The 14,465-nt window shown below is 33.3% G+C and overlaps 3 protein-coding genes across 5 annotated transcripts; 1 reads left to right on the top strand and 2 right to left on the bottom strand.

The window, feature by feature from the left end:
* Positions 1-959: 959 nt before the first annotated feature.
* LOC107476557 (senescence/dehydration-associated protein At4g35985, chloroplastic-like) lies at positions 960-2,321 on the top strand. Its single transcript, XM_016096387.3, has 4 exons — positions 960-1,669; positions 1,772-1,938; positions 2,031-2,115; positions 2,207-2,321. The coding sequence occupies exons 1-4, from the start codon at positions 960-962 to the stop codon at positions 2,319-2,321; spliced, it is 1,077 nt and encodes a 358-aa protein (XP_015951873.1).
* A 167-nt stretch (positions 2,322-2,488) lies between these two features.
* On the bottom strand, positions 2,489-4,695 carry LOC107476554 (amino acid permease 4). 2 transcript variants are annotated; one of them, XM_052258896.1, is made up of 5 exons: positions 4,596-4,695; positions 4,360-4,498; positions 3,942-4,269; positions 3,178-3,778; positions 2,489-3,103 (listed from the first exon to the last, which is right to left on the bottom strand). In XM_052258896.1, exons 1-5 carry the CDS (start codon positions 4,641-4,643, stop codon positions 2,669-2,671), a joined length of 1,551 nt encoding a protein of 516 aa, XP_052114856.1. In that variant the 5' UTR covers positions 4,644-4,695; the 3' UTR covers positions 2,489-2,668. The 2 variants fall into 2 exon arrangements, with proteins under 2 accessions (XP_052114856.1, XP_015951871.1); XM_016096385.3 differs by having other exon boundaries at positions 2,489-3,094.
* A 4,769-nt stretch (positions 4,696-9,464) lies between these two features.
* Positions 9,465-14,227, bottom strand: LOC107476559 (uncharacterized). 2 transcript variants are annotated; one of them, XM_052259745.1, is made up of 5 exons: positions 13,945-14,227; positions 11,543-11,718; positions 11,229-11,351; positions 10,445-10,663; positions 9,465-10,238 (listed from the first exon to the last, which is right to left on the bottom strand). In XM_052259745.1, exons 2-5 carry the CDS (start codon positions 11,696-11,698, stop codon positions 9,792-9,794), a joined length of 945 nt encoding a protein of 314 aa, XP_052115705.1. In that variant the 5' UTR covers positions 11,699-11,718; positions 13,945-14,227; the 3' UTR covers positions 9,465-9,791. The 2 variants fall into 2 exon arrangements, with proteins under 2 accessions (XP_052115705.1, XP_052115707.1); XM_052259747.1 differs by lacking the exon at positions 13,945-14,227 and adding an exon at positions 12,869-12,877.
* Positions 14,228-14,465: the final 238 nt, after the last annotated feature.

The following is a 14,465-nucleotide window of genomic DNA, read 5'->3' as shown; positions in this document are numbered from 1 at the left end:
TTATAGAAATAATAAGTTTAATAGCTTCTATTTACATAAAGGTCCTGTAAAAAACAGATATGCGTATATAAGCTTTTTCGTTTTAAAATATTCATGTAATATTATTCTCTATTTAATTTGTTGATGTAAATTATCCAATTATTAATATCAATAGCTACCACCATCAACATGGCCATTTTCAACAATAATCCTCGAGTACTTGAATTATAAATAAAAACATCATTAAAATTAATTTTTATTCTTATTTAATTGATTTAAAAAAAAAGAATTTTTTTAAAATAATAATATTTAGAGTCAAAATATATATTTTATAAAAAAGTATAAAAACTAGCAGTTTTATTAAAATTTTGTTCGGACTTGATCAGCAAGATATTAAAAATAAAATGAGTAATTTCATATCTTTAAATAAAATTTTACACTATTAAAATAATTAATAATTACAAATCACAAAATTTTCACCCTTCTAACACTACTCGTATTTTATTGTCTGAAGTGAAAATGGAGAAGGAGCTGGTTTGTCGGTTGTGTTTTTACTCATTTCCATTGCTCTCTTAACATTATGTTTGGATCAATGGAAATTAGAAGGAAAGAAAACTGAAGGAAGGAAAATTGAAGGAAAATGGAATTTTCTCTTGATTGGATCAGCACAGAAATTAGATGGAAAAGGAAAATAGTAACGTAGGGCTCACATCCAAATTTTCTTTCCCAACTTGGGAAGAAAACTGCTGAGAGTTTCAAAGTAAAAGTAAAATTATTAACATGTCCATTATTAAAATTAAAAACAAAATTTATAATATTTAATAAAAAATAAAAAATAAATTTAAAAAATATTATTTTTTATAATAATAATATATTAAAACCTTTTCATCTATTTTCTCTTAATCCAAACAATATACAAATAACTCTACTTTTCGTCCCACTTTCTTTCCTTCCACTTTCTTTCCTGTATCCAAACAATAATGTCATCGTCACAGCAACCACTCGACCATGTTCTTGTTACAATTCCCGGCGTCTTCGTCCACCTCATACAGAATTACTCTAGCCTCCAACTTGCTTCCGGCGATCTCACCATAACCACCATAAACGAAGCTGAAAGCGTTGTCGCTGTCATCGCTCGCGTCGGCGACCAAGTTCAGTGGCCGTTGACGAAGGATGTTTCCGCTGTAAAACTCGACGAGTCCCACTACTTCTTCACGCTTCGCGTTCCCAATAATAATCAGAAAGAAGGAGAGGAAGATTACGATGTGTTGAGCTATGGTTTGACCGTGGCTTCAAAGGGTCAAGAGGGTGTCCTGAAGGAACTCGATGAGGCTCTGGAAAGGTATAGTATTCTTTCAGTGGAGAAGTTGGAGAATGTGCTAGGATGGGAGGTGGTGGCGCCGAGGGAGACCTCGCCGGAGGAGATGAAGATTTCCGGCGAGAAGAGGGAGTTGGTGGAGGAGAGCTCTGCAGCTTACTGGACCACGGTGGCACCCAACGTGGAGGACTACAGTAGCCGGTTCGCTCGGTGGATAGCCGCTGGTTCGGGGCAGGTTGTGAGGGGGATTCTTTGGTGTGGGGATGTTACTGTTGAGAGGTTAAAGTCCGGCAATGACTTCTTCAAGAGGAGGATGCAACCTGCTTCTTCCCAATCTCAGATTAGTCCTCGAGCAATGGAGAGCCTGAAAAGGTTTCTCTTCCTTCCAAGAAATTAACCTATTCTATTCTATTCATTTCTCTGTTATGTATTCAGTTTTATGATGTAGTGTAATATTTATTTGGATTTGGACAGGGTTAAGAGGTTGACGGAGATGTCAGAGAAAGTGGCCATAGGTGTCCTATCTGGGGTGGTGAAGGTGCCTGGGTTCTTCACAAGTTCTGCAGTGAATTCTAAAGCAGGGAAAAAATTCTTTAGCTTTCTTCCGGGGGAAGTTGTTTTTGCTACCATGGATGGATTCAGTGAGTTTCTTGATTACTTTACGTATCTGCATGCATAATGCATAGAAGCAAAGGAATTGGATTTTGGATGTTGTGTGTTTGTGTGACTGCAGATAAGGTGTGTGATGCTGTGGAAGTAGCTGGAAGGAATGTAATGTCTACTTCATCTGTTGTTACCACAGAACTTGTTTCCCATAAGTAAGTTCCCTTCTCCAACCAAGTGTTTGTTCATTGTCAATTATATGTCCTATGATGTAGTAGTACTATTGGCTTTGACTCTATTTTGTAGATATGGAGAGGAAGCAGGTAAGGTGATAAATGAAGGGCTTGATGCAGCGGGGCATGCAATGGGGACAGCATGGACTGTATTCAAGATTTGGAAAGCACTCAGATCAAAGATATAGTATTGAATGATAGGACTGTATTCAAGTTCAGGTAATAATAGATGTTCTGGAAAATGAATTATGATTCGTTTAATTATAATGTCCTATAGCAGAAGTTAAAATCTAATATAATGAAGAAAAAGGTAGTAGGTAAGTAGCAACCTTGAGGAGATGAAAAAAATGGCCAAAAAAGGTTACCCTTGTATACAATTATTCATGGTAACTTCAAAAAAGTGATAATAACTCACATACAACTTGAGATAATAACAATTACTTATGTGTAGTTTTCTTTATCATCATCATCATCATCACCTACTGTTCTTAACTTTTGAGTACTAAGCAGGTTATAAGCACAAGATTTAACAAGCTTAATAACTAGTTTTAAATGGCTTATAAGTCTTGAGATCCAACACTACCCCAGCCATTGAACCTACAGCAGCTACAACTGAAACAATAAGGCAAGTGAAACTGAGTAACTGAAGTCCAAGCCATCGATTACTCCATCTAGGAATCTTCCTCTGTGAAATGTACATGTCTATTGGGAAGTAAACTGTTAAGGGCCAGAAACCAAATGCTCCAAGTATTCCAACTACATCGTTGAAGAAAGGCATGAGCATGGCTATGATGGTTGTTGACAACACAAAACCGGTCCTGCATACTAACCGGAACAAGTTCAATTGGTATACTCCAAGAAAAGGAACAGCAATTTTATATTCTGAGGTCACAAAACCATTCTTTGCCCATTTTCTTGCACACCATTTCTCAACAAATGCAAATAAAGGCTGGCAAAATACCTGCATATTCTGCAAGTTTATTGAAAGAACAAACAAAATGGATCAAAATTAATACAATATATGATAAGAGTAATGAGTAATACCTGATATGCACCAACAAGATGCACAACAATTGCAAAGTTGGCAATGTCAAGAAGCCAGTAAGGATTATAGAATCCAAAACCAGTTAAGAGGTTTCCAGGTGCATTGTCTCCAAAGGCTGCATATCCCATGCATCCACAGAGCAGATAGAAAACGGTGGTGACTGCCACGCTCAGCACAGTGGCCTTCCTCATGGTCTTGAACTCTGCAGGGGGAGATTTTATGGTGTCCTGAATTTCAATGAGGATAATGGAGAAGGAGTATGCAAAAGCCATTGCTCCCAGAGCTTGCATACTTCTCCATATCTTCTGTGTGTCTGTGACTGTTCCAGCTTGTGTCACTGTTCCAATGCTTATTCCTGTTAGGCTTCCTTTGAAGCTTCTGTTTTCTGCTACTTTTCCAATGTCAAGGCCCAATCCAACTGATGAATATGTAAAGGACATGATTGCTGCAACTATGGACAGCCACCATACTTGATCAAAGTCAGGTATTTGAGAGAATATCACCTCTGCTGTACCAAATGTTATCATGTACCCATTGCTTGACATGTGGCATGGATCTTCTCCATGGCTCTTATGATAGCAGTTTGACCTTTTTATTGCCCTATATATATATAAGAACAAAATTCATTCACATTAATGAGTAAAACATATAGAATTAAGGAAAGTTTTCAATTGTAACAGATATTTTGGTAATTTTAGTCATTAGTCTCGAATACTGATATTTTTAGTATACTTGAATCATTTAACATGCTATTATTACTCACATCATACTGACAGAGGCAGCAATAGTATACCCAATTGCAATTCCAAAGAGATTGAAATATTGGATTAGGCCAGATATCTTGACCTTTCTACCCCCCAAGATGTTCTTGACTGCTTCCATGTAGGTGTAATTTCTGTGTCCAGTGACAGAATCAGTGGTTCTGTAACAAAGTGTAAGTAGGTTGGAAGTATAGAGGTTGACCAATGCAAAGAGAAGCATGACAAGAGGTCCTGCAATCCAACCAAGTTGAGCCACTGACCATGCTAGTGAGAGCACTCCTGACCCTATCACTGCAGTTATGATATGAGCACTTGCTGTCCAAAATGTCCCTACAATAATAAAGTAAAATAAATGTCATCAGCTTTGAATGTTGAAAGTCATATGCAGGTATGTTATAAAATAAATGTGATGTTTATAACCTGTTCTTTTGGAGCGACCATCATCATCGAAGCACTTAGAATAATTGGAGAGAATGTTAATTGCTTTTTCAGCTTCCGTTGGCTTTTTTGGCTGCACTTCTACTTGTAAGTAATGCTTCACATCATGCCTCTCTTCTATCTGTTATATACAAACAAGTAACAAACATTAGTATAACCCAACGTCATGATTAAACTAAGGACAATGATAGAGTGAATATTTGTTAACTTGGTCTTACAATTCCGTGGTGAATTCTGCTAGGAAGTGTTCTACTTCTTGACAACATGGTTAATTATTGATTAGAAGAAAGTGGATAAAATGTGAGGGATACTTTTATAAAGAAAATAGATGGGGTTTTATAGGTAAATATGCGTTGAAACTGTATTACTGTTAGTAAAGTGTGATGTGAAAACACTTTATATTATGTGCAATTGTGCACTTTCCTTCTATGTAACACGTTTCATTGTTAGGTAGAACATTATAATCATTCCAGAATATGAATTATTACTCCCTTATGGGAAAGATTAGCTTTTACTTTTTAGTTTTTAGCTTCCAATCAATGCCCATTTGGACCATGTTTCATTTGAGGATTACAAGCTGCCAAGAACTGCATCTGTGCATGGGTCCATGAACAATTACTTTATTAATATCTACAGACATATTAGGATATTTTATTTTCTTTATCTATTTTCTGAGATATATTTATAGATTTAAATAAGTATAACTATATTAATTATTTTATTTAGATTTTCAGAATTTAATTAAAAATAATAGTCAAGTATAAATAACGTCTTTAAATTTTGGTCTCTAATATACCAAATTCACTTTACAACCCTTATTCATCAGAAAATAAGTATTCTATTAGGTATTAGACATGAAGGGAAGAATTGAATAAAAACAAAAAATTGTAGACTTGATTTTGCAGAATTGGAAGAAGATAGTAATCCTAGGATATTATTATTCTCAACAAAACATTGACCTCTCGAGTGTTCCATTCATAAAATACAATCTCAGGCTTAAGATTACTATTCTCTGTGTAGCAATATTGGGGATAATCTTGCTCTGACCTCCCTAATCCACTTAGTTTAGTAATAATTAGTCCACTACTTGTGTAACATTACTTTTGAACCTTTTGATGACGCATCTTATTCATACAAATAATCATTTCTACCTAAGTTTTCTTAAGAAATTAAACTAATACAGCTTCTATATAAAGAACTACTATTTTTGTTATAGAAATTTAAAAGCGTGCTAATAATAACTTTTCTCTTAGTAAGTTACTTCTACAAATTAAACAGTCAACAACAAATGAATCCAACACTTGCATATTATGGTGACTAGTTCCCTCCACCATACTTCTTGTAACCTAGGATAATAATGATGAGTATTCGGTGAAAAACAAAACTATTAAAAGAAAAGACATGCCCTTTGACTATTCTTCACGAGGAAAAGGCAGAATGTTAATTTTTTTTTGATAAAAAACCCAAATAAACTAAGCTGAGAATTTTTTTATCCAAATCAGCCAAAATAAAAATTTTTTCAACAATCAACTAATGACCATTTAAATGTAATTCGAATCAACATGATTCGAACTTGGATTTCATGTAATTCGAATCATATAGATTCGAATTACTCACTAACACTCAAAGTAACATAATTCGAATTCAGCTGATTCGCATTAGACAGCAACATGTAATTCGAATCAAGTTGATTCGAACTACTTTCATGCATGCCATTCAACATAATTCGAAGTGGATTAATTCGAACTACACCTGAATATTTTTTTATAATTTTTTTAATAAATTTATTTAAATTATACCAAAAAAAAATATTTTATTATATACAAAATAATTTTAAAAAATGGCTTAAAAAATGTTAGGAGTACTATAAAAATTTGTAATGTTCTAATGACTTAGGATATTAAAGAAATACTCTACATAATCAACAATAATTTAAAAATTAAAATAAATATAGTTATAACCAGTATTTACCTAAATTACTAGAATATTACAAATTTTTATAGTACTCCTACCATTTTTTAAGTCATTTTTTTAAAATTGTTTTGCATAGAAAATGGCTTAAAATGGCTTAAAATGCCCTTTGTTCTATGGAAAACAATTTTTAAAAAAATGGCTTAAAAAATGTTAGGAGTACTATAAAAGTTTGTAATGTCCTAATGACTTAGGATATTAAAGAAATACTCTACATAGTCAACAATAATTTAAAAATTAAAATAAATATAGTTATAACCCGTATTTACCTAAAATACTAGAATATTACAAACTTTTATAGTACTACTAATATTTTTTTAAGCCATTTTTTTAAATTGTTTTGCATAGAAAATGGCTTAAAATGGCTTAAAATGCCCTTTGTTCTATGCAAAATAATTTTTTAAAAAATGGCTTAAAAAATGTTAGGAGTACTATAAAAATTTGTAATATTTTAGTAATTTAGGTAAATACAGGTTATAACTATATTTATTTTAATTTTTAAATTATTATCGACTATGTAGAGTATTTCTTTAATGTCCTAAGTCATTAGGACATTACAAATCTTTATAGTACTCCTAATATTTTTTAAGCCATTTTTTTAAAAATTGTTTTGCATAAAATAAAGGGCATTTTAAGCCATTTTAAGTTATTTTAAGCTATTTTCTATGCAAAACAATTTTTAAAAAATGGCTTAAAAAATGTTAGGAGTACTATAAAAGTTCGTAATATTCTGGTATTTTAGGTAAATACGGGTTATAACTATATTTATTTTAATTTTTAAATTATTATTGACTATGTAGAGTATTTCTTTAATATTCTAAGTCATTAGGACATTACAAACTTTTATAGTACTCCTAACATTTTTTAAGCCATTTTTTAAAAATTATTTTCCATAGAATAAAGGGCATTTAAAGCCATTTTAAGCCATTTTCTATGCAAAACAATTTAAAAAAATGGCTTAAAAAATATTAGGAGTACTATAAAAGTTTGTAATACTCTGGTATTTTAGGTAAATACGGGTTATAACTATATTTATTTTAAATTTTAAATTATTATTGACTATGTAGAGTATTTCTTTAATGTTCTAAGTCATTAGGACATTACAAACTTTTGTAGTACTCCTAACATTTTTTAAGCCATTTTTTTTAAAATTATTTTCTATAGAACAAAGGGCATTTTAAGCCATTTTAAGCCATTTTCTATGCAAAACAATTTTAAAAAATGGCTTAAAAAATATTAGGAGTACTATAAAAGTTTGTAATATTCTAGTAATTTAAGTAAATATTGATCATAACTATATTTATTTTAATTTTTAAATTATTGTTGACTATGTAGAGTATTTCTTTAATATTCTAAGTCATTAGAACATTACAAATTTTTGTAATACTCATAATATATTTTAAGTCATTTTTTAAAATTATTTTGTATATAATAAAATATTTTTTTGTGGTATAATTTAAATAAATTTATTAAAAAAATTTATAAAAAAATATTCAGCTGTAGTTCGAATTAATCCACTTCGAATTACGTTGAATGGCATGCATGGAAGTAGTTCGAATCAACTTGATTCGAATTATATGTTGCTGCTTAATTCGAATCAGCTGAATTCGAATTCTATTGCTTTGAATATCAGTGAGTAATTCAAATCTATATGATTTGAATTACATGTTGATTCGAATTACATTTAAATGGTCATTGGTTGATTGCCGAAAAAAATTTTATTTTGGCTGATTTAAATAAAAAAATTCTCTGATTTATTTGGATTTTTTACCTTTTTTTTCTCCTGTGCCGATGACAAAACACCACTTAAAAAAGTTTTAAAAAATTGATTTTAATTTTTCATGCATGTGCCAATAACACAACACCACTTGCAAAAAAAAAACAACAATAACAACGACAAACAAAGCCTTTCATAAAATAATGTCACTAACAAATTAACAGATCCAAAAATTAAAACATTACATATTCAAAATTTAGAAGTTATTAGCTGCTTTTAATTAATTTGTCATATTTATCCATATCCGATATCTAATCCAAGATATTCCATGTCGTGTAAGTGTGCTTAAACATGGGTGTTTAACCTACCTTAGTTTGATCAGTAAAAGAAAAGGTAACAATAATATAAGTGGTGATTATTGTACCAAAAACCAATGCTGCTTGATATTGGTGGAGTAGGGGAATTATTATTATATTCTATATGATAAACACGGATGCACAGTTGACAATAACTGTAAGAGATTATTGGAGATTATGAAGAAGAGAAAAAGATAATCGGTTCAATCAAGAAAATAAGCTTATGATCAACAATGTAATAACTATTAGGTCATGTCAACTTGACGAATAGGTTAAGTTCCTGAGTATGGTTCTGAATAAATCCAAAAACTAATTTCCACGTGTATCAAAGCCTGATTCTTAGGTTATATTCGTGTGCCTCCCACTTAGTCACTCCATTGAAGAATGTAGATAGATTATAAGTTTTTTTGCGTGCCTATACTCAAATAAAAATATTTTTATATGTGAAGATAATAATTAAAATATTAATATATATTATATTAAGTAATTTAATCAAATATATTAAATTATTTAGTAGTTTTTAATTATCTTTCATTAAGATATGTTTACACGAGTTTTTACCTACAGGTTTTATGTAACTATGCAAACGAACGGGGAGTACTGTCTAAAATGGATGGAAGCCAAACCATTTTATCGCACAAAATGAAGTAAAATTTTAAAATACTTGTCTCTGTTAATATATAAAAAAGAAAAATCTTATTATATAGTTCCTTAACAAAGTCTTTTAGCCTGGATCAAATGAGAAATTGTGGTTCTAATAGCTGGGTTTATTAATTTTCTCACTTGAATACTTTCTTTTGTCTTCTGGATTTTGTGTTATGCTACAAAGTACAAACCATGCTCACACAACAATAAAGAGTTGGGTTTGGAAATAACGTGGCCAATCTTGTAAATAAATTAGAGGCTAAATTTTGCTTTGAAGCTGCAAAATTTTGATATTACCACTTTATCGCATCGTTGCCCTCATGTCACTGCTCACTTCATCGATAAATAATATTGAAAATTAAACCAAGTGAATTGCTATGAGAAAAGTACAATGAACATACCAACCAAAAACAAAACGGAAAAACTTATATTGGAAAATGATATACAGTTAGATATTTGAACAATATAAAGGAGGTCCTAATTTCAAACTCTACTTTCATGAATTCAACATGTGATCACCAATGTTACTCGGGGGAATCAATATGATGAATTCAGAAACCGATACCAATATTGCATACCATAAAAACTTGGCAAAATAACTTACATTACTATTTCTTCCCGATTAAGCTCTTTGACAATGTAGGTAGGAACATAATATCATCCACTAATGAATAAAAGATCTGTCACCCGACGTTGGACAAAGCCTAGAAAGGGAAAAGAAAAAATCAGAGCTCCTTATCCTTATCCTTTGCTTTCTTACGGGCCAAAAACCGTTCTTTTGCTGCGGCCACAGCATCTTGACTTCTTTTGTGATGATCAGGCTTTGGCTGGCAAGTTGATGACTGTTCAACTGAATCCTTTCCTTCCACAGACGCTTCAGAATTTGGCTTCATATCTGAGTGATCAACGGTTCTGTTGGAAGGATTAGAAGTTTCACCCTGATCCACATCGTTTTTCATGGAAGACTTCACAGGTGAATTCTGCAATTCATCTGGCACATCATTATGCTGGTGTTGATCAGGTGCATCATGCTTTGTGTCTTCGCGTGTCTCTGCAGTTCTTTGCTCAGCTCGATTCTCATGTTTCCTCCCCCGAGGATCTTGTGCACCATATGCAACATTTTTATCAAGGTTTGTATAAAAATCAAGCAAAAAGTCCTTCTTCTTTGTAACCTATATACAAATATGAAAATTGTATGTCAGCAGTATGCAAGAAACAGAGAATTGGAAATATAGGAATTGAACCATAGAGAAGTACATCAATTCAATTAGGCGATATGGAAGAAAACGAAAAGCAAGACTGTTCTTCCATTACCAATCAAGTTGGCAACCAAGACATGATAATTAATATGGGAAATGTTTAAAATGCTAGAACCTACATCATCTCTCTCCTCTTGAAGTTCACGCAATCGTTCTAGCTCCATCTGTCTCTCACGTTCAGCAAGCTTCTTTCTGTAAGCTTCAGTAATAAATTTGTCTTTGTCAGCATAGAGGTGGTCATCTTTGCTTCTCTCTTTGGCAATCTTTTTCTCATAAACAATATCGCGATACTGTTCTCGCTCTTTTGCCTTTTTAATCAGATTTTGGATATACCTTGGCTGCATCACAAAATTTGCAGGATGATGACTGATGAGTGGCAATGTCAATTGGCATGAAACTGAATTTTTTTTTTTTGGAAAAACAATAGAAATAATAATAATAACAATAATAACTAATTCACAAAATTATAACACGAAAAATTAATTTTTAACCATAAAACAAGAAGCATATAGACCAAAGACTAAAGTATTAAAACAAAGTGCTGCTTACGAATCAACCCTGCTTCAAGAAGGGCTGCATGTCATTGTGAGAATCCCACTACCACTACCATATTACATTTATTAATCTTAGATATAGAGCTTCATATGCTACTTGCATACTTGATATATATATAATTTTAGGTTATGTTGTTATATCTTTATAAATTGGATTTTTCCTATGCGAATGTGTCCATCTTCACTGTTCTGTATCATAATTCAAGCCCCGAAACAAAGGGGATTTGAGAAGAAAATTTGGCAAAAGATTATGTTGCATAAAGTATTGAAATTCTACATGCTGAAAATTAGTCCACAAAAATGATTTAAAAGAACAAAGATCACGTCATTCTGAAAATAATTACCATACTTTTCTCTCTTCGCGATCTTGTATCAATGGGCGGGCAACTTTCTCTTTCATTTTGTCATAGACTCCATCATAATCAAATACAGTTGGATCTTCTTCTAAGGCTTTCTTTTGCTGCTCTTCAACCTTCAAGTTTAACAAACAACACCCACACACACAAGGATGTGAGATTATATTTACTTAAGCAACAAACAACAACAACAAAGACTTGTTCCACTTGGTGGGGTCGGCATTATATTTACTTAAGCAAATAAACTAAAAAATATAATAACCATGTAATTCACAAGTTCTATTATACTAGAGAAGCATCAACTTACGTCCTTAAGAGTCTTTTTCTTGTTAGCTTGGAGAGCGATTTCTCTCTCAACGTCATTCTCTTCTTCATCATTGAATCCAAATGGTGCTGCAAGGGGAGGCCTTTTTGGCTGTTGCTTCTGTTTTGCAGGCCTAAGGTTTAAGCCGTACTTGCTCATTTCACCTACCTTCTTTGCCTCTGTTTGAACACAAAGCAAAGAAAACACTCTTTTTATGATCCAAATTAATTTGTATCAATCCATAAGTCTTTAATCACCACATGTTACATGAAACAATGTTTTTAAAAAGAAATGCAGCTGATATTACTCAAAGAACAAATAAAGACGAGTTCCTGTAGCTGCCAAGGTCAAGTAAGACAAGAGGTTAATCAACAATGAAAAATGAAGAAGAGAATTTTGGGAATAGGGTTCAAAACAAAGCAGAGAAAGATGAAGTAGCTCGGGATTGGGTATTTATAGGTTTTGGATTGGCAATAAGATCTACATTGCAAATACAAAACACACCTACACACATACGTATGTCATATGAAAAATCATATAAGAAATTATCATACTTACTTTCGAAAAGCTTTGATAATCATGTTATAATTTATTTTTTGAAGATAATACATCTAGAAAATCCTGCAAAATTAACTAACAGTCAATTCATAAAAACCTTAAATAATATTATACCCTTGTAAATAATTTTATATCAATGAGACATTCAAGTTAAATTCCACTTTTATCCATCCATGTTTATAGTGGATGTTTCAATAAAATCAACTAGAGAAACAAAGACTGTCTCTAACATATATTGATATACATAAACCAAATAGTTAACAAGTAGCTGAATTGTCATCTCCCCTAGCATATCTTGTGTAATTCCGTTGCGTATTCAATTCTTATTACCACTCCCAAACCCAAAAACTTCAAGATACAAATATGCGTGACAACTGACAACGATAAATTCAAATTCAACAATGGCACAAGCTAGTTGTTTGCACTGCAGCTGACTAATTTGTTAATTCAAATTCAACAATGGCACAAAAGGCAGAATAGGCACACACACTGAACCATTTTGTTTAATCATCCTTAACTCTGTTTGAAAAGAAAACAACAAACACAAGTAATAGTGCTTCTTCAGCAACAACACCCACAATCATCTCATCATCATCATCATCATCAATCACTAAAACTAAACAGCACCCTCAACAACATTCTTGCTATAAGAATGGTTCCAATCTTCTTCATCAGCATTCCTTTGTCTTCAATTACCACACTCCATCAAGGTCAGAAGACACATGCACAAGAGACGCACACACACACCGAATAAAATCACAGAAGACTTACCGGAAGGAAGAGCGACTGGAAGCTGCGATTAAGACCGGACTGGAGGCGGCGATGTTCAGGCTGAGACGACGATTCTGCCTCAGACGTGAGAAGACGATGATTCTGCGGTGAGACTGTGAGAGTGAGAGACGGTAGCGGTAAGAGGGGGCGAGCGTGACAGTGAGAGGGGAGGAGGATGGCAGACGGCGGTGAGAGAAAAGCCGGAGAGGCCTGACTTTCGGGGCTGAAATTGAAAGCATAGTTGTAAGAACCGAACCGGTGATCAAACCGATCAGGTTACTGATTTACTGGTTTATTGGTTCAACCAATAAATTATTGGTTAAACCGGTAAAACCGGTTTCACATAAATAAAAAATATAATAGCAAAGGTATAAAACAAAAGCTATTACAAAATACAAATTCACATCAATTGTTCAATGTTGGGAGCATAACCTATTTCCAACAGTTCAATTCAAAGGGTTCCTGTTAAGCAAGACAAAAGCAACCATATATGCATTCACTAAAATCTGTTTTGGACATAAAACCAGTTTTGCCGACATGTTTTCAAGCCTAAATTTGCCGAATGATTTAAATTATGAACAAGATTGGTACCTAACAAAGACATACAACCATGAGAAATTGATGAATGAATAACAAGCACTTAACTCACAAGTAAAATAGTTGCATTCAACTTGAAAATAACCATTCAAGTCAACACACATTTAAAAGCAACACCATAGTAGTTCAACAGCAAATAATTCGACAAAAAGACTCAGAGTCACTACACTAAACAGATGCACAATGGCATAATAGTTCAACAGCACATAATTCAACAAAAATTGCTAGAAAATCCAGCAATCCATCTTCTAAAGCAAACAGGCATAATGGCATAATAAAAAATTAATAAAAAAATCCAGCAATCCAGCAATCACTACACTAAACAGATGCACAATAAGAAATTCAACAAATTCAGTAATTTCATAATCAAGAATCCACAAATTCAACCAATTATAATTAAACATTTAACATAAACAGAACATAATAACTACAAAAACAGAGATAATGGCATAATGCGAGGAGACCACCAACGGACCAACCTGTCCGACAGATGAGGCAGTGGACAGAGAGGACGCGACGACGACGCCGACGGAGCAAGGAGCTGCGATGAAGAAGACGACCTGCGAGGCTGCGAGCCAAAACGCGACGTGCAAGGAGTTCGTCGGAGCCGCACCGTGTCTGGAGGGACGAAGACGACGAGACGGCCGGCGGGGTTGGAGCCTGGAGGGGTTGCTGGCTTGCTGCCTTACTGGGGAATGGGTGCCGTTGGGGATTAGGGTTAGGGGGAATGGGGGAATGGGTCAATGGAGATGGGGATGGGGATGGTAGGTTCGAGTGCTTTGTGTGTTTATTATTATTCTTTTTTATATATAAAACCCAAAACGACGTTGCTTTGGCTAAGGGAGAAAAAAAAAAAGAGCTTCGAACCGGATGGGTTATTCAAAACCGCCGGTTCTCCGGTTTTCACAAAATCGGACGGTTCAACCCGGTTCTGTTCCTTATCCGATTAGATTACTTAAAGGGACCGGTCAAATGACCGATTCACCGATTTTTCGATCGA

The sequence above is a fragment of the Arachis duranensis genome, chromosome 3 (genome assembly GCF_000817695.3).
Source record: "Arachis duranensis cultivar V14167 chromosome 3, aradu.V14167.gnm2.J7QH, whole genome shotgun sequence".
In the NCBI taxonomy this organism is placed as follows: domain Eukaryota; kingdom Viridiplantae; phylum Streptophyta; class Magnoliopsida; order Fabales; family Fabaceae; genus Arachis; species Arachis duranensis.
The sequence above is the reverse complement of the archived record's forward strand: the minus strand, read 5'-3'. Positions and strand labels throughout refer to the sequence as shown.